The sequence below is a fragment of the Aspergillus pseudodeflectus genome (genome assembly GCF_044049435.1).
Source record: "Aspergillus pseudodeflectus strain CBS 756.74 chromosome Unknown BJX68scaffold_21, whole genome shotgun sequence".
Classification (NCBI taxonomy): Eukaryota; Fungi; Ascomycota; class Eurotiomycetes; order Eurotiales; family Aspergillaceae; genus Aspergillus; species Aspergillus pseudodeflectus.
The window spans coordinates 366,172-390,192 of NW_027263797.1; the positions used below are offsets into that span (position 1 = coordinate 366,172).

The 24,021-nt window shown below is 53.8% G+C and overlaps 11 protein-coding genes across 11 annotated transcripts; 3 read left to right on the forward strand and 8 right to left on the reverse strand.

The window, feature by feature from the left end:
- Positions 1–127: 127 nt before the first annotated feature.
- On the forward strand, positions 128–1,740 carry BJX68DRAFT_237296 (uncharacterized protein). The gene is made up of 2 exons (XM_071040170.1): positions 128–1,020; positions 1,079–1,740. Exons 1-2 carry the CDS (start codon positions 433–435, stop codon positions 1,526–1,528), a joined length of 1,038 nt encoding a protein of 345 aa, XP_070899156.1. The 5' UTR covers positions 128–432; the 3' UTR covers positions 1,529–1,740.
- Positions 1,741–2,020: 280 nt separating this feature from the next.
- On the forward strand, positions 2,021–2,391 carry BJX68DRAFT_266869 (uncharacterized protein; the record flags this gene model as incomplete). The annotated part of the gene is made up of 2 exons (XM_071045635.1): positions 2,021–2,088; positions 2,181–2,391. 2 exons carry the CDS (start codon positions 2,021–2,023, stop codon positions 2,389–2,391), a joined length of 279 nt encoding a protein of 92 aa, XP_070899157.1.
- A 322-nt stretch (positions 2,392–2,713) lies between these two features.
- On the reverse strand, positions 2,714–5,248 carry BJX68DRAFT_93432 (uncharacterized protein). The gene has a single exon (XM_071050035.1). The coding sequence runs from the start codon at positions 5,156–5,158 to the stop codon at positions 3,155–3,157; it is 2,004 nt and encodes a 667-aa protein (XP_070899158.1). The 5' UTR covers positions 5,159–5,248; the 3' UTR covers positions 2,714–3,154.
- Positions 5,249–6,453: 1,205 nt separating this feature from the next.
- On the reverse strand, positions 6,454–7,403 carry BJX68DRAFT_266871 (ribonuclease H-like domain-containing protein; the record flags this gene model as incomplete). Its single annotated transcript, XM_071045636.1, has 2 exons — positions 6,454–7,308; positions 7,362–7,403. The coding sequence occupies 2 exons, from the start codon at positions 7,401–7,403 to the stop codon at positions 6,454–6,456; spliced, it is 897 nt and encodes a 298-aa protein (XP_070899159.1).
- An 854-nt stretch (positions 7,404–8,257) lies between these two features.
- Positions 8,258–9,165, reverse strand: BJX68DRAFT_266872 (uncharacterized protein; the record flags this gene model as incomplete). Its single annotated transcript, XM_071045637.1, has 2 exons — positions 8,258–9,021; positions 9,072–9,165. The coding sequence occupies 2 exons, from the start codon at positions 9,163–9,165 to the stop codon at positions 8,258–8,260; spliced, it is 858 nt and encodes a 285-aa protein (XP_070899160.1).
- Positions 9,066–9,579, reverse strand: BJX68DRAFT_237301 (uncharacterized protein). The gene has a single exon (XM_071040171.1). The coding sequence runs from the start codon at positions 9,465–9,467 to the stop codon at positions 9,210–9,212; it is 258 nt and encodes an 85-aa protein (XP_070899161.1). The 5' UTR covers positions 9,468–9,579; the 3' UTR covers positions 9,066–9,209.
- A 1,662-nt stretch (positions 9,580–11,241) lies between these two features.
- Positions 11,242–14,556, reverse strand: BJX68DRAFT_266873 (ASST-domain-containing protein; the record flags this gene model as incomplete). Its single annotated transcript, XM_071045638.1, has 6 exons — positions 11,242–11,523; positions 11,601–11,649; positions 12,531–13,546; positions 13,601–14,149; positions 14,214–14,378; positions 14,443–14,556. The coding sequence occupies 6 exons, from the start codon at positions 14,554–14,556 to the stop codon at positions 11,242–11,244; spliced, it is 2,175 nt and encodes a 724-aa protein (XP_070899162.1).
- A 1,582-nt stretch (positions 14,557–16,138) lies between these two features.
- Positions 16,139–16,704, reverse strand: BJX68DRAFT_93480 (uncharacterized protein). The gene is made up of 2 exons (XM_071050036.1): positions 16,653–16,704; positions 16,139–16,498 (listed from the first exon to the last, which is right to left on the reverse strand). The coding sequence occupies exon 2, from the start codon at positions 16,447–16,449 to the stop codon at positions 16,234–16,236; it is 216 nt and encodes a 71-aa protein (XP_070899163.1). The 5' UTR covers positions 16,450–16,498; positions 16,653–16,704; the 3' UTR covers positions 16,139–16,233.
- BJX68DRAFT_93483 (uncharacterized protein) lies at positions 16,705–17,726 on the reverse strand. Its single transcript, XM_071050037.1, has 2 exons — positions 17,636–17,726; positions 16,705–17,570 (listed from the first exon to the last, which is right to left on the reverse strand). Exon 2 carries the CDS (start codon positions 17,527–17,529, stop codon positions 16,807–16,809), a length of 723 nt encoding a protein of 240 aa, XP_070899164.1. The 5' UTR covers positions 17,530–17,570; positions 17,636–17,726; the 3' UTR covers positions 16,705–16,806.
- A 263-nt stretch (positions 17,727–17,989) lies between these two features.
- Positions 17,990–19,586, forward strand: BJX68DRAFT_266875 (major facilitator superfamily domain-containing protein; the record flags this gene model as incomplete). The annotated part of the gene is made up of 2 exons (XM_071045639.1): positions 17,990–19,011; positions 19,430–19,586. 2 exons carry the CDS (start codon positions 17,990–17,992, stop codon positions 19,584–19,586), a joined length of 1,179 nt encoding a protein of 392 aa, XP_070899165.1.
- A 1,082-nt stretch (positions 19,587–20,668) lies between these two features.
- Positions 20,669–23,398, reverse strand: BJX68DRAFT_255301 (ankyrin repeat domain-containing protein; the record flags this gene model as incomplete). The annotated part of the gene is made up of 2 exons (XM_071043021.1): positions 20,669–22,113; positions 22,456–23,398. The coding sequence occupies 2 exons, from the start codon at positions 23,396–23,398 to the stop codon at positions 20,669–20,671; spliced, it is 2,388 nt and encodes a 795-aa protein (XP_070899166.1).
- Positions 23,399–24,021: the final 623 nt, after the last annotated feature.

A 24,021-nucleotide genomic window follows, 5' to 3' on the forward strand; every position in this document is an offset into this window, starting at 1 on the left:
GATTGATGATGCGGCAACTCGGCGCAACCTCGGAATATGGTCTGATTTGGCATTGAACTGAGACCCTAACGTGCATTTGAGGCGAACCCCTTCAAGCTCGGAGTTTCGCTTGATCAACTAGCCCGGTGGACTAGGCCAGCCGTCGAGATACGACCGACAAGCCCAACTACTCGGTGCCGTGGGGGCGCCGCCCTTGGTTGGACTGAATCTCAGTCTGCCGCCTCGTGCTTAGGCTTAGTAGTGTTGGTCGGGATCTTACCCTTGTGCTAGAATGCGTTTCGAGGACTGTTGACCGTGGCACTGCCGCTGCCTTTGGCCAGCCAATGGGCGTGCAAAAGATTCAAGCTGGTTGGTACTAGAAGGCACATCCTTATATCTGCTTGTTGGGATCTTGTCTTGGGTGCGGCTCTGGTATTCTTCAGCTTTCCGCTCATGGCCTTCATGTCGAATGAGTTGAGGCTTATTGGCTATCTTCCTAATTATCGTGTCGTGATTATGGCGTTCGTTACAACTGTGTTTTTCGGGTTGAACTTTGTGGCGCATAATCATTTTAGCAGTGATCAAGACATCGTCGCAATACCTTCAGAACACTCTACCCAACGACGCCGGCAGACAAGTCTCAAGGCCTGGCTCCTCCGGTTCCAGCATTTCCTCCCACAGGCCGTCGCGCTCCTCGATGGCCTAGTTGTCGGCTGGCTTCAGGACTGGGGGCTCGTTCAATTGGCATTGCTCAATATTTTTGAAATGGCGCTACTAGCATATCTCGTCATACAGCGACGTTGGAATTCGTTCATGTCGAGGAGCGTCTGGTGTACGCTTATCCGTGTATTGACGCTTACCTTGAGCCTCGCTTTTGCATTCCCTACCCCGGAGACTACAAAGCAATGGCTAGGCTACTTCACCCTGTGCCTTCACGCTGCAGCGGTTGTTTTCGGATACCTGTTGCGCTCAGGCTTGGAGATGTATCGCGCCGCCCGGTTGAGGTTGCAGTCGATTCGCGCTCCATCGGAACCCGATTCCGTAGGATATCCCCTGATGGACACCGGCATCTTTCCTTATAACCCGCTAACAAATGCAGGCAATGAGCCTGCGCTCCTTACCCATACGCACACACCTCACACGCCACACGGAAAGCCCAACCAGCCGCCCAACCTCCGCTGGTACATCCTACCGAGCCTGGAACGAGAACCGACCGCGCACAGCGGCTTCGAACAACAATCCACCACTCGTCACAAAGCACTACGTAACGGATTTCTCCGCGTTCTATAGAGCACCCCGGTCGCGAAACCAGGCACCCGGTTCCTCGGCGCGAGTTCGACCGCCGACCTCTGATCCCCGTGCTTCCGAGATGGTGGGTTCAGGCTCAGTCTCGGGTTTGTTTTCGTCATCGACGAATCAGGCTTTGGCGCGCTCGAGGGATAGTCTCGACGAGTTGTTGGAGGGCCCCTCGCGACCTGGGGTGGATTATTCTGCACGAGAGTCGGATTCGTTCTATGGGAGGCCGAGGACAACCTTCGGCGACGAATGATCTCCTACTCCGGGTAACGAGAGCTGGGAGAGTTCCGACGCTCCTCGACCTAGTGTTTTCGAGCGGGCGCGTAGGAGGCTGAACGAGCCGAGGACGAAGGAGAAAGGGTTCCAGGTTGTGAGGCCGCCACGGCCAACATGATGTCTACAAACTGAATGTACATTAGCTGTTCAGAGAAATTATGCTGCTTGGAATATACTACTATATCTGGCTCCAAAGTTTGTCCGTCAGCCTCACAGCCCTCGTGTCATTCAAGCCTAAACAACGTCTCTATGGAATGTTCTTTGCAGCTTCGTTGTCGGGTCCGACAGATACGAACAATCTCCGAGGGATATGGGGCTGCGGGTCGCTGCCGACAACGGCGACCAATGACACTCCCAGTCTACATCGGCATTTGGGCCGACGTGCTCGTGATTTCAGGGCAGGAGACCAAAATAAATGCAGGTCCGGGGCCAACTCGTCATCGCAAGTCAGCTAGGGCGGGTTTTATTTATGAACTCCCGAGGCCCCGTCGCATACCCTGAACGCAGAACTGCTGCTCTTGCTTCCATGTTTTCCCGGTAACTAACGCATCTCTTCGTGACCCAAGCAAGTCTTGTCCCTCCATTGCTGAATCAATATGCGGCGTTTGTTAACGTGGCTATAAAAACAGCACATCTCCTCTCCTCCTCTCCAAAATGTTAATAACGCGCGGAATCTCCCTCGTCAACTTCGCGGTCGCCTCCTCCGCCCTCGCCTTCCAGGTCTTCGTCCTGTACCCCTGGCACAACCAGCTCGACCACGAATTCAAGGCGCTAAAGGACGAACATCGGAAAGTGCTCCGGCATCTACAACAGAGCTCGTACTCGCCCATGAAGGAATAGATTGGGATGGAATAGAGGGTGCCAAGTTGAGTTGAACTGGATGGAACATCAATCGCATTAGAGGATGACACGTGGAATGGGAATAGAACGGTCTCGTTTGTCTTATGCTAGAAGAGAAAGTCCCCGTACCCATTGTACATAGATATGCACTAGAAGCGAAAACTGCTTCCATGACGCAACACCGCCATGCGGTACCACGCCTCACCTACCTTGATCTACCTTGATCTACCTTGTTCGACCAGGGCTCCGGATTGCGGAGTATCTTTGGATGTAGACTATTTTTCACAGACTGGGACTTACCCACAGACACAAGCAATACCCAACTACCACCGGGACAGGGTAAGTCTCGTACACTTGTTGCTGTAAATTCTTCGTAGTGCTGGTTTCCTCATGGTGGTTTCTGGCTCACCCACTTAGCGGCCCTCAGACTCCTTATCGACATACCTCAAGTAGTTAGCAACGGCATATTACCCATCAGGTGTTCTCTCTAGGTGCCATATGTCTCAGTAATGATCAAGTACTCTGGTGAGGTCAACAGTGCTCCTCTCGTGATTGTTTTGGTCGGGGGGATGTATATAGCTGAGTGGTCTTTTCTGCGACCAGTTCGTCAAATTCACGCTCTCTACCGTTGTCTATCGCCTCGTATTCCGAATTGAACTTGTCACAATCGCTTCATCGGCGCCATGAACGGTCGCGCCAGGACTGATCATCCTCCCCGGCTTCGCCGCCGGCCGTGCGTGGAGACAGAACAAACCCAAGATCTCTAAGATTCGACGCCTTCAAGGGCTTCTACGCAGAAATTATCAATCAGAATCCTCATAACTTCCCCGCTCCTCGACCCTTGCAGCTGCCCCCCTCCTCCCCCTTGCGCTCTTGAGTCCCCACGCTCGCCGTCACCGCCCCACGCGACTCCGGCGCTGCCACCACTAAGGGCCGCAACAGGCACAACAAACTCAAACGACTCCTTCCCCGCAGACCCAAACCGCCTCGCAAGACCAGCCCGCACCCGCGGAATGGGCAGCTCGTCCTCGATATCCGGCGTATCGGCGTCGTAGTCGCCGTCATACTTCGCTTCCTGGAACCGGTGCCAGTCGTTCCAGTATTCCTGCTCGAAGAAGTCGGCCCACGCGGGCGGGTCCTGCGCCGCGAACTGCGCGTCCGGATGCTCGTTCCACATTCTGGTTGACCAGGGGCGGCACTCTGGGTCGTTTGGGTCTTCGGTTTCCCTGTTGTTGTAGTCGAAGGTAGGGGAGGGGGGTTCGGGGCCGAAGTCGATATCGTTGAAGGGGATTGGTGTGCCTGGTGGGGAAGGGGAAGGGGGTGGATCTTCGGAGTCTGATTCTGATGCTTCTGAGTCGTCCGGAATGTGGAGATTGAGGCAGATATCGCTTTCCTCGACGGGTGAGGGGTGCTGATCATCATCCGTGGTGATATCCATATCCAGAAACAAGCCCAGAACGTCCATTTCCGATGTCCCACGCGGAACCAAGATCCGACAGTCAACAAGGTGTAGAACCTGCAGCCCCGTTCTACGACTCCAATCAAGCAAGTAGTCGGAGAGTACCTCCCTCGCAATCGAGAAGCTGTCCAATACCAAAGACTGGAGACGCGGCAACATCGGCAATCGAAACTCGGAGAAATCCTCCTTGCAATTATTCATCCTCAGCTCCAACGTGCGCAGCTCGTGGGCTGATACCAACAGCCGGTCTACGTACGGCCTCCAGGTCGACTCCTTCCCCTCATCGTGCCGATTTTCCAGGCAGAGACAGAGCCGCCGCACAGAACGAAACGCGTCGGCGAAGCCATCGATTAGTCCAGTGAATTCACCAAGGCGACGCACGTCAAGACCCTGGAAGCACGGATGACGCCCTAACCATGCGACGTGCGAGACCCGCCGGCAGAACTCGTTATATGGGCCCCTCCGCGCGGCTTCTACGGCGAAGCTATTTAGCCGCCGACCGTGCGCATGGAATGCGGCCACTGCTAAGATCGGTCCCCTGTAATGTTTGTTGCGAAGACTGCTTATATCCAAAGCGGGTGTCGTGTCATCACTGCTCAGGCCCTCATTATTGCTCATAGTCACGTTCAATCGCTTGACAAACCCTTCAGCCCACATCTGCAACTCGCCATACACGCCCGCATCCGGCTCTGGAGTCCACGGAATACGTGCGGGGCCCAGCCCGCCAACCTTCACACGCGACCACTCCCGCATAGCGGGCGACTCATACGAGCGCATCCCCGGCCTCGCCGGTAAAACAGACGTGCGATACAAATTCGCCGTCTCCTCCTTTGGAATCGCCGCCCACTCCGACATGAGGTCGGTAAACACCACCCCGCGCAGCCGCGGGAACCGAGGAAGAGCCGTCAGCAGAACGCGAAAATCCTCGCCCTTGCAGAGGACCTTGGCGTACTCATCCATCGTGCACGCCACTGTCGCGTCCCAGTCGCGGTCCCGGGCGAGTGGTATTGCCGTTTCGCTTTGGCCAATGTATTGTAGGTCCATGCTCACGTCCCAGATTAGTTCTGTGACGCGCGATGCGAGTCGTGGCGTCGTGGATATGGCTTCGAGGACGTGTAGGTCGGCTTTTGCGGCTGATATGTAGGCGCGCTGGAAGAGGTGGGATTGTTCGACGACGATGTCGTCCAGAGCGCGGCAGGTAATTCGGAGACTCTTCAGATCCCGCCGATGGAGAGAGTTTAGGATTGAGTCTGCGCATATTGTGTTGCACAGCACTGTTAGTGCTAGCAAGCCTGGGGTATTTGGCATGACCAGGAAATTTTTCCCAAATGTCTGGCTTTGTGCGGCCTATACGATGCAGAGGCTCGTTCGTATTTATATTTATGTAAGAGAATGTCCATCTCGCAGGGAGGCGGGGGAAATCGCTTGGTGGGATCGTCGCTGGAGCCTGCCAGGTGCCACCCGGCCTCGTATTCATCCGGGGTTTTTTTTTGGTTGTTCGCACGTCAACCAATCAATTGTTGCAACACGGGCGAGTGACGCTTTTGGGGATGGCTCTCTTATTCGCGCTTTCAAGGCTAGGATGTTTCGGTGAACGATCCGCACTCTCTGTATCCTCCCTCTTACTTGGCTTGATAGGACTCTCCGACAGCTTGGCCCATTGCTCGATATCGGATCTTGTGGCGAGCGCCGTCTTAGCCTCCTCGATCTCACTTGGGAGCGTCGAAGGCGGTGTTTTGACTATCGATTTACAGTTTTTGCTCTTAGAGAACCTCGCGCCCCGACTGCGATGATAGCCGGGTTAGTAGATGTTCTAGTCAGGCTGGCTAGGAACATGGTGCTAAGACAAAACAGGACTATGGTTATATTAGGTAATTAGACATGTATGAGCAAGTGATACTACGGGTATAAGCAAGTGAAGTGATACTATGGGTATAAGTAAGTAATACTACATGTAAGAACAAGTAATTAATATTAGATAGTATTTAAGGATACTTATTATTATATATAATTAGTTTTAGCTACTATCTATTACTTTTAGAATTAAAGCTACCCTACCTTTTAGAAACCTAGTTACCTTAGTTCATTAAGAAGCAGTCTTCTCTTTTAATATCATGTCGAACTTGCGGGTCCAACGTAATGACTTGTATCGAACCTTTGCTGCGTGCCTGCTTGTATGGAGGTCTCTGCTCTTCTATCTAGCTGCGATGTACGACTAAATACATAAAATAAAGGGGTAAATGACTAAACCAAATTGGGAATATCGGAATATCAAATGACCGAGTGGATGCTGAATAAAATGAGATCCTAGCGGTATCCTAAGGTCGACATATCAGAATAACCTTAAGCCCTTCCAGACCTTAAGCAGGATCGGTTGGATTTATCTGACATGAATAAGTGACTGGTAACAGGGCACAAGGCATACGTAATCCAAAAGTTCCCCCGCTATCAATCCCTCAGTTGGACATTTCTAGGATGAGATAGATCCCAGCATTTAGAGGAATACCATGGACTACTGGACAAACAACAAACACCCTTGCGCAGCGACACAAAAGGCGGACCCTATCAAGACTACATAAATAACAAAACAACAGTCAGCTCTACTAGCAAATCTGTCCCAACGTAAGTGCACTTCGCGCCATCCCACTCGCCTGCCGATTCATCCCCTTGGGAACAAGCCAAAACCGCACCGCAATCCCGTCGCCCCTCAGACTATACACCAACCGATCAACAACCCTCCACTCCTCCGCATTCGCAACCTCCACGCCCCTCGAATTCCTCCACCCATTCGCCTTCCACCGCGGCATCAGCTCCGTCACCCCGCGGACGATGTACTCCGAGTCGGATTTGATGATGACTAATCGCACGTCGTGTCCATGGGCGTGTCCATTCCCATGTCCATACCAATGGGCATCTCCAGACCCCAGCGCCCGATCCTCCCCAATCATGCCCGCTTGACAAAGCGCCCTCGCGCAAGCTTTCAACTGCGCGACTTGGCTCGTATATCTCCCGCTCACATCCTCGTCCGCAAGCCTCTGAACGCGATTATACGGGTTCGCGAACCCGCAGAAAACACCCAGCGACGAAACCGGTTTAGCAGAAGGGGCAGTGCCATTACTTCGACACGCCCCATCCATCGCAATAACAATCGCATCCGTATGTGCAACATGAACGCCGCAATTCGAGCATTTCACCCGCGAGTGCGGGCACGCGAGGTAGACCCAGCGGCCGCGGGGGACTTCAATGTCGCGGGGTGTGAATTGCGCAGGTGGGTAGATGAGCGAGGGGCGGAAACGGAGGGGGATGAGGAGCGTTGGGCCCTGTTCTGCGTCGGCGTGCGTGGAGAGGGATGTGATTGTTGAGGATGTTGAGGTGTAAGAGGCTATGCTTTCGGTGTCGCTTATTGTGTCGGTTTCGGAGTCGGTGTCGGAGTCGTAGTCGGCGACTGGCTTTCTAGTCTGGGTGGGTTTAGTATCTTGTGCATTGTTGTTGGTGGGAGTATGGTGGTCACCTTGACCCAGTCGGGTGTTCGTGGTGTATATCGGACGGGCATGACTGCTCTACTGGTACTCAAATAGACTCTGTGAGGTTATAGAATTCTCTGAGAGGGCCGTCAATGTTCAGGGAAAAGTCGGAGGCCAAGCACGACCAATTTAAGAGGAAATCCAGCCTTTAACCCTGGGCGCGCGCAACGCGGGGCCCGGGCCCAAGGGTCCTCTCCGCACCCCCAAGGTTCCATTCCAGACCTCATTGATTGTGTAGCTACGAACCTATGATGTGAGTATCACATTTGCATAAATGACACAAATTTTCTCCACCACGGCATATCCACATAATCATCAAACTCCCAATGTACGTTGCATGCTCCTCCGTGCGCAGACCCGCATCTTCGTCCGAAAAGTGAGCTTAGACCCGATTCAGCTGGTAATTATGGAAAGAAATTAATTAAAGGAGTAACTTTAGTATATGAAGTGGGTAGACATGCAGACACACCCGGTACATGCACCGCGCCAGTCCCGCTTCACGGTTCTCACGTAGCAACTCAACTCATCAGCCACCCAGGCAACCAGGAGCTGAAGAACCACGACCATGTCAATGTACCCCGGATTCCAAAGGAAAACTCGCCCACCCGCTAGACCAATCATCCCGCCCCGCCAGAGCAGGCCAGTGCGCAGCAACGACCCCCTCAGCACCCCGCGGCAACACGCACGGCCCACCGGGGCCATACGTATCCTCTTGCCAGACCATCTAGGCCATCCGTCCAATCTCCTCGACGCCAGGGTCCTTGACCCCGAACCGCGACACGAGGAATGATCGCGCCAGGAAAATGAGGAAGTAACATTCATCAGGTGAGAACATTTCCAGCCCGAACGGTGCGATGCGCAGGTTCTGCAGACACCCAGACGGCTACGACGAGGCGATGAGATCCCAGATACCCAGCGCTAGGATTTCGTCCATGGCGGCGTTGATTAGTGTTGTTTGGAAGAGGACAGGGTCAACTGCTTGGCCTTCCTCTTCGTCATCGTCATCACCGCCAAACTGATCGGGGTACATCCTACGCACGGTGTCCGGGTCGGGACCTCGCTCACGTGGGTCAAAATGGAGATCCAAGATGATAGTGCGCAGTCTGGAAAACTGCCCCAGAGCTCGGTAGATCTCACATTCCTGTGTGTTGCCCTCGGACCGTCGGATCTGGAGGCGTAGCTCGGCAATGTCCGGGCATGTCCTTGCCATTAGGATCAGATCGGACGCTGCCATCTTGGGGTATTTGTTTGACCCTTCTTCAGGACCACAGTTGTGGTCTCGCACATAGGGCTGAAGGCTTAATCCGCGCAGTGTTGCACCATGGTAGTCTAGAATACGATGTAGGTTCGTTGTTTCCCTTAGGCCGCGCAAGCAGAGATATTTCAAAGGCTTCACGGCGAGGACTGCAGCCATCGCCTCGGGGCTATCGGTGGATAAGTTCGCCGTTGATAGATCGGGGAGACGACGAGGGCTGACGCCCGCGAAAAGCCGTTCCAAGTTGACCAGCGTCGGTGCCAGGTCTATGAACAGGTCTATATCGTAGGTGAGGGTAATATCCAGAGACCGGAGGCTGCTCAGATCTATGATAGCAGAGAGCTTCGGGAGAACATAAGTCGGGTAGGCATAGTCGAGCAACGTGAGAGACTCTAGTGAGGCAACTGGGGCAGGCTGGATAGCGCGGGCCGCGTTCACCCACTCTCGTCTGGTTTTTCGATATCCCCCCGGGTACTCCTCGAGGCAGCGATGACGAGATGTTCGAGATTGGGAGCCAGGAAAAGAAAGGGCAACATCTCGTCCAGATCCTCATACCCATGCTCGTCTGAATATTTCCGGGTCAGTTTGACGGCGAGCGTACGGATATCTCAGATTGCAGAGCATTGAAGTCGAAGCGAGCGTCCTTTCCCCCATTCGACGGTGCGAGACTCTGTTCGACAGCCTGAAGTGACCATATATTGACACTACACGCGGGATGATGGCCTGTAATAGCTTTGAACAACACCGGTTCAAACGGAGTCTTATCGGCCACGAAATTGACATCTTCCAGACCATTCAAGCGGCCAATGAGTTCTATGATAGGGGTCCAATCTCGCATCCACTCTCTAGAGTGATATCTCCCCAGGTCATTCCTTGGAAGGCCCAGTCCACGAACAGATGTTGAGGATCGCAATTGCGGATATAGGAAGCCATTGCTGATTGTCGCCGGTTCCTCCCAATGGATATATTCTATTTCCCAGTCTTTGAGGCTCCAGAGGTAGTGGCTCTTCTCTGTGTCCGTGACAGGGGCTTCAAGCATACAATGTCAAGTGTCCGGGCATATTTGAGAAATAATCGTCTGTCCTCTTGAAGGACCTCATTGACTGCATTTCGAAGCGTATCAGGATCGCGGAAATGGACTCGAAGCGAACTGTACAAGAAAGGCGTTGCAATCTCGTGATAGGACCGAGAGGTGCGGCTGAGGGCTGAGATGTCGGATTTCTCCAGCTAGATCCTGTCAAAATTGCCGGGTGTATCGTCTGATAGTATTAGAGTGCTTCAATCAGACATATATCCGCTCAGACCTCTGGAGGAAGGGCAGTCATGGCTGATCGTCAGTGGTAGGTGTGAGGTGGTTGTTTTGGCGGGGTAATTCGTAACAAAGGGGGCTCAGCGCTAGACAGGGCATCAGCCACGGACCGTTGACAATCCTAATTTTGAAAATATCATTGCGATATATTACGTTTGACACGCTTAACCACTGCCTTCCAACTTTAAAGACAGAGAGCGTGGATGAAATGACGGACACCTGCAGAACAACGTTATCCTAGCACAAGCTCGGATCAAATGCAAGGCCAGCTCCCGTTCCAGCTTGTGGGTGGGATGGATCCTGACTAGTATAGTTTGATGTAGTATCAATATCCTCGCGGTCTATGAAAAAGAAGGTACCGCCTGCGCGAAATGCCAGAATGATATCTTCTCCTGTTTGCAGAGCTGTCGTAACTTTAGTATATCGTAGGTCTCAGTCTGCTGTAGCTCCTCAAAGAGGAATGTCGCCTGAAAATGTCGCATTGTAAGGTCCCGACGGCGTTGAGTGATGGGTCGTCGGTGAAGTCGGCGAAGGACCATGATCTGTTGAAATCAGATGTTATCTGAAGGAACGGTTCCGAGGGGAAGGAGCCATCATCTTGTGTTTTGTCATTTGGCTTGTTTGGCGCAGATGTGGGTGTTGTCGCGAGTGGGGCCAGTGTTTGTTGCCGTACTGGAGATGGGGACGCTGGGGTTGGCTTGGCGTTGGAGGTGGTTTTAGGGTCCGGTTGGTATCCTCGGCTTAGGCGATCTCGAGAACGTTGAGGTCGAATTGAAGGCTGTTGGTAGGGCCGTACCAAGGTAAAAGAAGGACAGTCGCAGAAGCCGCAGGATTTGGCGGCTCATATACCCATCAGGGTTGTAACATGATAAACACCAGCCTCCAGGCAGTTTGCCTAGCTCGCTACTGCAGCCATGTTTCTTACTGCTGTTATTCAACATGGGTGTGTTATCGCATAACTGAGTACAATGTCCATTGGAATTGCAATGTCTTTGCTGCTGCGGGGGTGGGATACATACCCAGAGACGTGCCTAGACCTCATATACGAGATGGGGTCTTTTCTCGTCGCCGGTTCATCAAATCCCAGTCGAGCCTCGGATTATATTTCCGGGCTGTTGCAAGAGGTCAACGTCCTATAACATATAAGTGTGAAACCTACGAATTGCAATCTTGAGTGCTATGGTATATCATAATTCCCACCACATAGCTTATCACGCTGTCACAAATTTGCAAGACTTATGGATAAAGCTTTTATGGCCGCATCTGTTATTGACCCTCCAGTAACCTTCACTTTTATCACACGCTAATCAGTGACTTCACTTTGGTCTCCGAAATAATCTTCAGCAGTAGTATCACTCTCCTGAGAAAGCGGACTGCTGACAAGTCCCGTGCTAGGATAATCCTTGCCATGAAAGCCAGGACCATTAGCACCCGTTACAACATTACTGGTGTTGGGGATCGGCGCGTAAGGATGCGAGATGCTGCCGCGGACAGGATGCGAGGTGCCAGTATGGATGGCGCCGCTGTCAGTCTCTCTCTTGGCAGCAGAAAGGGCGTAATCGCCCGAGTCGAAGTAGACTCGCTGCTATCTTTACATCAGCTATGTATGACGGAGGGAATGCCCTGTACTAGAGTGAGCCATGACACACAAGACGGACGTACTTTAGCATGCTGTCCGAGGATCCCTCCAGATGGCACCGTTCCGTAGATGCTGAGGATATGTTTGTCGCGCTCAGAGAGCGGCTGACAAAGAGGTGAAAGCGATAAGTATGGATATAGTATTGGCGATAAGCATACATAAACTTGCCTTGGTATGAGATTCCACGTTCCTTTTGCCTTCCATCGTTGAAGTTGCCTGCATTTGACAAGATATGAAGGGAGTCAAATTGACGGAAACATCGGTTGTTGGAGATTTCGGTTGATGTCATGAGTCTCAGTCATGCGACAACCCACGATCTTTGGCGCCTGCCAAGCCAAGCGGTTGTTGTTTGGTTGGCAGGGAAGCCTCTTCCAAGGTAATGATCATAGGTACGGAAGTCATTTATGGGGGGGCTCGATGTATTGGCTCGCCAAGAAGCTGCCTCGACCTTGGAACCAAATTCGACCAAGGACCAATAAGCATGTGCCAGTAATTCAACGCAAAAACATCCAAGTTTACCAGTCGGTCGTAGGCAGCTGTTGAATCCTTGCCTCTGCACCAAAAGGGTCACCTTTGTACCACTCCAGCACATAGTACACATGAAGTATAGCGAGGGGGGAAGTACCACAAGACGCGCTTTTCCTCAGGCAAGACCCTATAGAACCCTTGGATGCGCCTTCTAGAATAGTCCTCTCAGGTTCGATCTAGTAACAGGGGATGCGCAATCCGGGGATACACGGAGAACTGGGCTCACTAACTGCCTCTGTTCTTGATATGGTTTCCAAACCAGTCTTGGAACAATATAGAAGTACAAGCAATTATACACCGCAACCGATTGTCGCTAAGTAAATATATATCGAGGGAAAAATATACAATGTTAAAGAAACAAGGCAGCTCCAACCCGGCTGTCCACACGCCACATGCCCGACACGTATCACTGAGGCGGCACAGACCTCAACCCAATCGCCTCCTCGCCATACTCATCCCCCTTATGCCGATACGGCTGTTTCCCTTTCGCTCGCCTGCGCAAAACACCACAGCACCCACTAACAAACACCGCATACGCAAGCCCAAGCAGCATGACGAACACCAAGAGACCGCTGATCATCTGCAGGAGGTTATACGTTTCATCAGCGACAGCCAGGACCTCTTTGACGTCCTGCTGGTGCGCTGTCGAGGGGGCGTAGCCGCTGGAGGCCGAGGCCGCAGACGTCGAGTTGGCTGTCGCGGCGGCGGAGACGAGGTGCGCGGGGTTCGTCGGCGTGAGATCATCCTGCGACGCAAAAGCAGCGGAGCGCCAGTACTTGGGCGTCTGCGTGCGCTGGACGGCAGAGGAAGCCAGGACGTTCCCGTCGCGATCGACTGCGTCGACGCGCACCCAGTCGAGGAAGCCCGACGAAATAAACATGGTCTCAAAGTCGACGCGCGGCGTCTCGCCGACAAGAACTGGGCTGCTGTATTCAGTCGCCTGCGCGTAGAACCTCCAGCTCGCGACCTCCGTCGCGCCGTTCCAGCTTACGTAGAAGGTCGTCGAGAGGTCGACTTTGTTTGTCCCCGAGACGGTTGCGACGAGGTCCGGGGGTGTCTTGGGTCGGCCGATGAACTCGCCCTTGTATGCGCGATAGGTGTTGAAGCGGGACGAGGCGAAACGCGCTGTCAGTAAAAGCTCGCCAGATTCCGCGAACTCGCTGATATACCCGGCTTCGCTCCACCCGACAAACATGTTTTTGTTTGGGAGTTGCTGCGCGTTTCCGCGGAGGCGCGTCAGTTGTCCGTCTGGCCGGTTGTATCGGCGCAAGACTTTGGCTGTCATTACACCGGGGGTTGCGTCGAGTTCGACGATCAGGACGGAGGAGACGACCTCGCCGGCCCACTCCTCGTCAGAGGCGTTGTTGAGGAAGGAAATGACATGGTGTGTCCCGTTCGACTCGAGGAATTTTGCGTCGTGCTGCCGCGAGAAGATAAAGTCCTGCTTGAAGTCGCTGGTTTTCCCGCCGAGTCACCACATGATGTGCCCGTCGACGCCGGAGATCATGTAGATGGTGTCGGTGAATCGCATGGACATGATATAGTTGCCCTCGGCGTTTCGGTCAATCGAGTTGGCGTGCACGTAGTCCCACCCGGGGAAGGCTGCAGGCAGGGACTCAGGCCCGTACCGATAGCTCTCTGTCAGACTAATCTGGTCGACACCATCCCAGTCCCAGAGGAGCTTTCCGGATTCGAGATCCAGCACGGTGAACCCCGCAGCGGCCACGTGTGTCTTTTCCGCTGGCCGACCTAGAGAATCCATGCCGACCTCGTGGATACGATAGGCGATTCCCAAGCCTGTCTTTCCGTCGTCCAGGACGTTCCACTCGTGGATGTCGAATGCGCCCAGGCCTTTATCCGTGGGGTATTTGATCTGATGCTTGATCTCGTAGTCGTTGCCCATGATCATGCCGCTGCCGAGGTCGCCTTCATGATTGTGTTGGAGGACAAATGAGAGGTGCGGTTCGTCTCCGATACTGTGTACGGCGCGAAAGTCGAAGACGTTGCGATTCTCGTAAAGCGGGGAGCCGGCCCAGATGAGGTTCTACGCGATAAAGCTGGTTAGCATGCAACTTTTTAAGGAAGCCGCTCCATTCAACTGAACCCACCCCATCCGCATCATAGATATACGGCCCAACCTGATACGGCGTATATCGCTGGGTATGCGGCTCGGGATCCATCTGCCCATATGGCGAGACGAACCAGTACCCCGGGCTAACGCGGTCGCGATCTGTATAGTCGACATCGAATCTCAGTGCGCGGACATTCGGGAGCTGGTCACTAATCCCATCAGCGCGGAATCCAGAATGTCTTTTACCGGCGTCGTGTCGCAAATACCGTCACGAAGGAGAGCAGATCGTCCTCGGATTGAGTCTCGATCAGGGCTCCGAGTGCTGGGCGTGTATAGCTGTAGCTGGCAAGCAGCAGCCATAGGGGCGCTTGGGAGAACATCATCCCGTAGGGCTATGGCGTGATCGCGCCTGTGGGTTCCGCGGTTGAGGAGAGGGAAGAGAGAAGAGAAAAAAAAAAGTGACCTGAAAGTTTGGTGAAGTCAGGGGGGTCGCGCGGCTGACACGCCAAGCCCGATGCGAATCTCCACATTCCACTCGACTTGCGTGGCTGGATCCGCTTAGATTATCTGAGACAGCGGGGGAGCCAATCGTTGTATACAAGGCCCCGCTCTTTGCATGACAATCGTCAGCGCCTAACGTGTCCTGGTTTAGTGCCGCGCCACGGATAAAATGAACAATACACTTGTACACTTGTGCAAAACTGCAAGCAGTCAAGAGGGAAAAGCTTCAGACCACGACATCTAGGTCGCGGTTAGGATGATCTCTTGTTGATAGAGGCTTTGAGACTTGGATGGCTGTTTGCAGGCGGAAAAGTCAGGCTATGATATATTGGTTTAGCGCCATGAGCTCTTGGGATAATCACAAGCGAAAAGTATGGAAGGAGTTGGCAGAGGCAAAAGGTAACTAAGCAAGGAGGTAAACTAGATACCAAATATGTTCAAAGATAACTGACCTACATTGGAAAGAAGCAGTTAATAGCAACTTCACTTTCAAAACAAGCAAGAGAAGTGGCAACTATCAGCCAATTACTGCTGCAGCATACAACCTATCTCAGGTCTATACATCGGAAGTACACCTATGGTAAGCCCTGTAAGGGCTCAAAAAGACCTACACGTATAGAGACGCAAAGGACACAGCCCCTTGGGACCTCCTCGCGCCATACCATCCTCCATCCTCTTCGCGGCATAGTAAACACCCTTCACACCAAGACTTCCTCGCAATCCAGCCGTGTGGCCGTGTCACTTTTCCGCGGCAGAGTCGACGCGCGTTAGCCCTCCACCTGCCCCGATACCCTTTTCAACACCTACTCTACTCTTCAACAATACAGTGCAGCCAATTGTCCTGCGGGGCTACATGAAATGGCCTGTGGTCTTTCTCGACTGGAGCCTTATGACTGGCGTGGTCTCTTTCTTTTTTTTTCGAGGAGAACGAAGGCGTTGACTCTCGCTGTGTATGGGCTTCAATAGCAGTAACCACAGCAGAGGATATACAGCAAAGAAATCCATTTTTAAGAGCCCAAAGGCCTTCAACAACCCTGGGAAGATAACTGTACATACACAGTATACGGGCCGTATTACTCACAGCCAGAAGTCGGTATGCGGGCCAATGCCTTTGCGGGCTCGGTCCTGGTCGCGTGCTCCTTGAGCCTCCATCACTAGCCAGAGCCGCATGCTATCCGCTGTCAACGCTCGATATCCAAGAGAAAGACGCAACTTGCACTGTCAATATCTATGGATGAACAACGATGGGTGATGTCATTCTCTCTCGCTATCGAAAAAGACAAGCCAGACATCCAGGCTTGAGCACATGGCTACTATATAAAAAGGCAGAAAAGACTGAACGCCACGCAAAGCACAACAACGCTTAGGGTAAGCCGTATGCCACCTTGAGCTCACAACCACACGGACAAAGTAGACGTGACCCATCTTCTACCCAACTACTTCTCAGTCCGTGGACCTCAGCTTGTCCCACATCCCCCCTCTAATCTACATAATTCTGTAGCGAAAACGTACCGACCCACCAAAACCCAGAGACCACACTCCAACCTGCAAGAGATTTATTGACCCTCCTCCTCCAGGTCTGACCCTGCTCCTTTATATCTATTCCCCGTAGGAGCCAACACCGCGGCTTCGCGCATGATCTTGCCAAGGAGGCTAACGATATCTTTCTTGTCGTCAAACGTCCACCACTCGAGAAGACGGTACGAGTAGTACGAGTCGTTGTCGACGCCTAAGAAGCAGGAATCGTAGCCATCGGTTCCGAGGCCGAACATGCGACAGTTTCGCTTGCGGAGGGCTTTGCGCACCGCGCGTGGATCATACCTATGGAGATAGCCAGGAGGGGTCAGGGATAGACGCGGGCATGGACGGAGGAAGGTGGGAGAGGTGGGCGGAAGAGAGAAAGAAGCAAGGCAAGTTGGGAGACAGAGGGAAGACTCCGACAATGTCAAGACAGGATATGTGCTCTAAGACTCACACATGGCAACAAGCGCCTCCTCGCGCGCCAGCGACGCCGTGCCCCGACTCGGCCTCGCAACGACAACGAGATTCGTCTCTGAATGCTCTCTAGCCTCCCACAACAGCATATAATCCAGGACCCCGCAGGTTACCGTAGGGCTCAGTCACTGTACCTAGGCCACATATGTAAAGTGAATGTCATTCGAGGCTGGAATCACGACTTCCGGCCTCCCCCCATTGTCGCGCGGGTCACAAACATACGTCCCGAATGAGGGCAAGGACACCACAGTATCAACGTGGTCTTCAACACTGCCCCAGTCCCACCAGTCCAGTCTGCATCCATCAAACCGAAACCGAAACTGATCCCCTGATACCACGTCGGTGGGAAACGCATAACTGATATCAGCCACTGCATAGACAGTCGTCCAGCTCTCGCCGGCCTTTAAACTGACAAAGTCCTCGTGGTCACTGACATGCACGCGTTGATTGGGGAAATCTACGTAGCCCAGACAACCCTCTTCAGACTCGACCTCCTCCCATTCGTTGTCGTTTCTCTGGCGGTAACACGACATGGCTACGGTCGGATCTGTTATTGCGTACGTGTGGAAGATAATTGGCGGCGCTTCTTCCAGCCTTTCGTTGCCGTTCTCGTTGACACCGTGGTAGGTGACCGTCACGTTAACATCAAGGCGGTGCCCGTGATAGCTGGACGGGTCAACATTTCGCAGCTCGATGGGCTCAGGCCCGTCGGTTGAGAGTTTCACGCTGAGAATCGGCGCCCCGGGACTATGGACATTGCAAGAAAGCTCAGTGTCAATTTCCCAGGATCCGACAAGAGCATGTCTCGAGAATGACTTACACCCGATCTTCGGGCCTAAGAGGGGGCCGCGACTCATAGTGCAGCGGGGAAGCAGCAGGGGCTTGAGCTTGGTGGCGCCTGGATGCGTTGTTAGCGATGGCGAGTAGTAGCTCACAGAGTTGATATGGATTGCGGAGGCATACTTTTCGAGGTTTGTCTGAGAGGAGTGGCAATCAGAGTCCATTATTACTCCTCTGTAGAAGACTTAGTGCGCTGGGGTGAGAGGTAGAGTTGAGGTGCGAGCCTGGCGGGGTAAGACGTCCCAGTAGCGCCAACGGCACCTGGGCAATGGGAAACCCCCTGCTGCGCGCAAAACTAGCTGAATTAGGTTAGCTTTGCGCCCTGTACACATCTAGTATAGTTTGATAAGGCACAGCGAGAAGAAGTACGCTGTTTTTAGCCGCAATACCGGTGTGCTAATCATCCATAACATATAAGTATGGCAGCGAGTGGCCGGCCCCCATGTCGTTCATCAGCGACCCATATCTATCGTCAAGATGTGGGATCTACTGCGTGACTCGATCTTCGGGCAGTGTCTGCGTCTGGCCAGTGGCAGGAAGCTAGCCCGGTATCCCGAAGAAGAACCGGATTTCCAACTGCCAGTTGGATACCTGAGTCCGAGCCGGCCATCGAACAGCGAGCCTAAATGCCCTCGGTCATTAAACGACGCGCATATAGAGACCGCCGGCAAGGATACCAACATCACAGTCATCATTAGCTGGTATGGCAATGACGACCCTGAGAACCCATACAACTGGTCATTTGGCAAAAAGCTCTGGGTTGCCATGCTACTTTTCCTCTACACCACCGTCTATATTGGCTCCTCGATGTATACCAGCGGAACAGTTGATATCGTGGAGACCTACGGCGTCAGCAACATTATCGCCTCTTTGGGCTTGTCCATGTACGTTTTCGCCTATGGTCTGGGACCGGTGCTGTTTTCGCCTCTTTCGGAAATCCCTGCTCCTGCTGTCGGACGCACACTGCCCTACATCGTCACCTACATCCTCTTTGCGATTCTTTGTGTCCCAATGTCTCTGGTCAATAATATCGGTGGTATACTCGTTTTACGATTTCTTCTTGGATTCTTTTGTTCACCTTGTCTTGCCACTCCGGGGGCCAGCTACGGTGACTTTTACGGCGCAACTGCCATGCTCTATGTCATTGCTCTGTGGGGCGGAGGAGCAATGCCGGGTCCGGCGCTTGGCCCACTTGTTGCAGGCTTTGCAGTCCAGGCCAAGGGTTGGCGATGGAGCTCATGGGAGCTGCTGTGGTTGTCCGCTCCCATCATGGCTCTCATGTTTTTCTCCATGCCCGAGACCTCGTCGGATACTATTCTCCGCCGGCGAGCTCAGCGTCTCGGCGCTCGAACCGGGCACGCAGGTCTGAAATCCCAGTCCGAGATTCGGCAAGCGCAGATGAACCCTCGCCAGATTACATACAACGCCTTGATCAAGCCGTATGAGATAAACGCCCTTGACCCGGCGGTCTTTTTCTCCACATTCTATACCGCTTTGACGTATGGGATTTTACTACTCCTTCTTCGAATCGTTTCCTGTCGTTTAAGGAGATATGTATGGGGTTAATATCGGCGAGCAAGGCCTTGCCTTTTTGGCTGTTTTATGCGGGCTTTGCGTTGCCGTTGTCTTGCTCTGCTGTTATTTCTACTTTGTAGCCCCGAACGTTGATTCTAGAAAATCAAGTCTGTATAGGTACCTATATCCTACGCTCGCATGTTGTCTCTACCAATTGATGTACATGGTTTAAATATCATCCATCTCTCTCCATATCCATCAATACATAGATCGACACGATTTGAACTACTCATTCCCAGACCCAAAGTCTTCCCATCCCCTACCCCACCCGGATAACCACCGTACTGTCCTCATACTAATTCAACCGCCTATAATACTCCGGCGCTTCCTCGATGCCCACAGCACTACTGGCAATAAAGCTCGGGTGCGCGATCCCACTCTCGACAAGAGGCACACGCTCACTGGCAACCTGCAACGGATGAACCACGCCTCCATCCACAGAAACCCTCTTGTCGAAGGCCAGCCCGATATGAACCTCTGCAAGACCCTCGGAGAATAAACCCACGACTCCCATACCCCCGGCCCGGTGCAGACATGGCTGTTGCTGTTGTACCTTGTGTGTGCCAAGTTCATGACGAGGAAGATGGCTCGTTCGACCGGGTTTATACATCTTTGCGCCTGGAATGTGGAGGTCAGTCCGGTCGTTACTGGGCGGGTGAGGACCATCTCGTCACATCTGCCAAGCGAATATGGCGATCGCACCTTCTGTGATGCTTCTTCATTGTCCCTGGGACCGCCAGCTCGTCACATCCCATCCGCTAAGCATAGTCTACCTCGAAGAGAAAATATCAAGATACGCCAGTAGCATGTTGAGCAGATTCGGCCTGCGCCAATGGAACCCGGGCAGCCTAGTCTTGAGTAATCGTGAATCATGCAATAATCCGGTGATGCAAGAGAAAAAATGTAGGTATGTATGTATTGTTAGTTTCGTCTCGGGATTGCGAGAGTGTAGGTGCAGACTCTGAAAAGGGCTTAGCCACTGTGGTGCATGAGCACTCTGCATGACTTGGTTTGGAAGGGACCGAGTAACTAGTAGGCGAGAGGATGACTTACCCGATCCCCCACGTTTATTTAGATTCGTTTCAAATATCGCTCCGGACGGGTCCCATATGGGTAGCCCTAGCCCCTGCGCGTCCATGTCCCGTACGGAGTATGCGCAGCTGGCCTCGGGGCCGGACGAGCGATACCCTACGATATTGGTCTCTGCCGAGTTCACAAGGGCTTTTACTCGCTCAGGAAAAGCTGGTATATAATCAAATCCGATGATGCTCTTTTGCTGATGATCGTGTATGTAGCTCGAGACAACCCAGGAAGAACTCCGACATTAGGCATGACAAGACAATATAAAGCAAAGATAAGCACATTTGCAAGCTCTCATTAGAGTACATGTATATCAGGCCAATCTTGATGCTAACATTAAAGGGATATCTGGCGTTGTAGCGTGAGAAAAGGGAACAAACAGGCAGAAATAAGGAAAAGAAACAATGAGGAGGGGATATACAACAAACAGCGTAGATGCATCACAAACACCTTCAGTGCCATGCAGACCCCCAACACCGACCATCGTACATACAGACATACTTACTTACCCCCACCCTCCTTCAATACCTGTACCCCCTCCGCCCACCCCTCCATCTCCGCCATCTCCAGCACATTCCTCCCAGCATCATCCGTTACCTCGAAATCCACTGGTCCTCCTTTCCCGATAAGAAGCCTTAGCAGCCGCAGATCCCGATTCTCAATCGCCTGCATAATCGCGTTCCACTCGCGATAACACTTATTTGGATCCGCCCCCTTCTCCAACAAGAGTTCAATCATCGAGAAATCCCCGTTCTCGGGACACCGCCGGATGGCTTTTACCAGCGGTAAATGCTCACCGGGGGCATTGGGGTCTGCACCCGCCCCGCCGTTGGATTTCGACTCGAGGAGGTACGAGACAATCTCCGTGTGTCGTTCTCGGAGCGCGGTTGTGAGAGGCGAGAAGACGCCGCCGTTTTTCCACTCGGGACTTGCGCCTGCTGCTAGGAGCAGTTTTATACTCTCGAGCTGGTTCGCATGTACGGCTTTCTCAACAACGCCCTTGTGCGCCGCAAGCGATTTGATCGATGGTAATAACAACCGGAGGAGGGCGGGTGACTTGGTCGCCATATAGATAGGCCAATCCTGCCCGCGGAGATTCGCGTCTGCGCCGTGCGCGAGGAGCCATTTTACCGTGTCGGGTTTATCCTCGCGGATGGCTGTCGTCAGCGCCGTGTGGCCTAGGCTGTTCCGGTCGTTTAGGTTCACGCGCCCGTGCTCGACGAGCCAGGTGAGTGCCTTCATGTTATTGTGCTCAACCGCGCACTCTGCTATTCCGGGGGGCGTGTGCAGGTCCGCGCCCGCGGCGAGAAGATCCGGGAGGAAGTGCAGCCTGTTGTGCGTAATGCATTTCCACGCCGGGTATTCTGAGGCCATGAGGTTTGGATCAGCCTTGTGTGTCGGGTGCGAGAGGAGGAGGGCGATGATATCCGGTCTATCGTCGCGGATGGCCGAGCAAAGGGGCGTGTAGATTCCGTCCTTTTTCAGATTCGGGTCGACGCCCGCGTCGAGAAGGACCCGGACGGCGTCGATGCTGTTTACGCTCGTCGCTTGTTCCATGAGTCCGGGCGCCTTGTGGATGTCTGCGCCGCGCGCGAGGAGGATGCGGAGGCAGTCGGGGCGGTAGACGGCGGACCAGAGGGCGTGTTCGGGGCCGGGCAGGTTGGGGTTCGCGGCGTGGTCGAGTAGGGTTGTTACCAGGTTGGGCTGGTTGCTCTGGACTGCTTCGCAGAGGGCCGTTTTGCCGAAATTGTCTTTGCGGTTTGCATCGCAGCCTCCTTCTAGAAGGAGGGCTATCAACGGTGCTGGTGCTCGGTCACGGATGGCTTGGATGAGGAGGGTTGTTTCGCTGCGTGTTTCTTGGTTCGGGTTCGCGCCGTGGGCGAGGAGAGTCCTTGTCATGTCGGTGTTTTTGTTCGCGATGGCGCATTGCAGAGGGGAGTCGTGTTCTGCGTTTGAGCGATAGTTGGCGTCGGCCCCGAATTTCAACAGCAGGACTGCTTCTTCCAGATATGACTGCTCGACAGCGAGAAGAAGGGGCGTCTTGCCCTGCGCATTGGGGAGGTCGGGGTCCGCCTTGTAGAAGAGCAGGAGGCGCATACTCTCCATGTCGCGTTGACTCACGGCTTCCACCAGCGGATGAATATCATCCTGCGTATCTGGTGACACTCCACTGTTCAGCAGCTGCTCCAGCCGCGCGTAATTGCGGCCTCGAATGGCAAAGGTGAGACTGTTGCGCGGAATGTGCCCGTCAACCTGCGCTCGAGGCAACGAGTCCGCTATCGGCCGACCGGACTGGCTGGGCGACGACCGAAGGGGACTGGAATCGCCATTCTGTCGCGTGTAGACGTCCGAAACGGAGCTCGTGGTCACAGCCGGTCTGCTCGTTGTTCGAGGCGGCGCGGAGCGATGATCAATCGATCCAAACTTTTCACCCTCGCGACCGGAGACCAGGAACGTGTTCAGCGACAAGATGGAAGACATGTCGTCCGCAAGACTTTGGGGATCCTCCTGCGACAGACTCTCGCGCTCCTCGACCGGCGCATACCGCGCCCGGTTGGGTGAACCAACCGAGTCCTTGGGTGGAACAGACGGCGACGAATTCGACGAACGCAGCGAGTTGGATGACTGCATGTGCGAGGGCGACTGCGACCGCGCTGAGCGATCCAGCTCAATGGGGTTCACCTTGTCGATCGCCATCGCCGAGCGGCCCTTTGCAATGCGATCCAGGGCAGCAGCCAGACTCGCGTATCCTATCCCGACAGACTCCTCGGGACGCGCCTCGCCGAGCGACCAGTGGAATGCCATCCCGGATATTTGCAAGGTTTCATTCGTCTTCTTCAGGCTATCGTGGATGCGATGCAGTTCCTGGTTCGGGCGATGTAGCCCGCGCTGTAGTTTCCCCCATGTCCCACGGTGTTCGTACTGGACGAGTTTGAGGATGAGTTTCTCGAGCTGTTGAAAGTCGGCGTATGCGGCGACAAATTTCTTCTCGACTTCGGTGATGATCACCTCGGGGAGGGCGCGGTTCGCGGATGCGAGCTCGGTGACGCCTGCTTCGATCGCCCAGAGGGTCCGGCAGGTGTCGAGGAAGGTGTGGGACAGCTCGCGGAAGCCGCTTGGGAGGTCTTTTGTCGTGCTGATGTAGTTGAGCATGTGCACGGAGATCTGGTTGCCGAGTTGCGTGGCCATCGCGGAGACCGCGCGAATTGCTTCCTCCGCCGGCGCCGGCATGATTGCGTTGTGGGAGATGGTCGAATTGAGGTCAGTTTGCGATCAAAATCAGGAGGAGAAGGGAAGAAAGAGAGAGAGCAGGGAATGCGGGGGGTGTGTGGGCGCAGGATCAGGATTCAGTGACAGTAAATAATATCAGGGATCAGGAATCAGGATATCGCAGATGAAACCACAAGGGGCTAGATCCACGTGGCCAACCAGATCTCGATTTTGAGTTGGAACCCCCGATGCCTCATCTGCCTCGATGCAGGCCATTGGTCACGGTCGATACCAGATCGTGTGCCGCGGCGGCGAAAGGGGGTGGCGCCGGCGCACGATAATGGCTTTCTTCCGAGAGCAGAGTATGTATACATGATACAATTGGCGTTCAATGCCTCACCAGCTCCCTCCTGAGGGATATCTCGAGATAGCACGACTCGGCATCACCTTCCGCAACCTCTATTCCAAACGGAATCCTCTTCCATCAGGGCAAGTCGACTCCGTCGCCCACCGGCCTCGTCGGCTCGAATTGTCGCTTGGGCCCTCTGGCCCCACTGAAATCGAACTCTAAAGACTGGGATCATGACTCGGTTGGCCAAGTTTGAGCTGGTGCGTCCCTTAGCGCCTCGACCTAACCTCGGGTG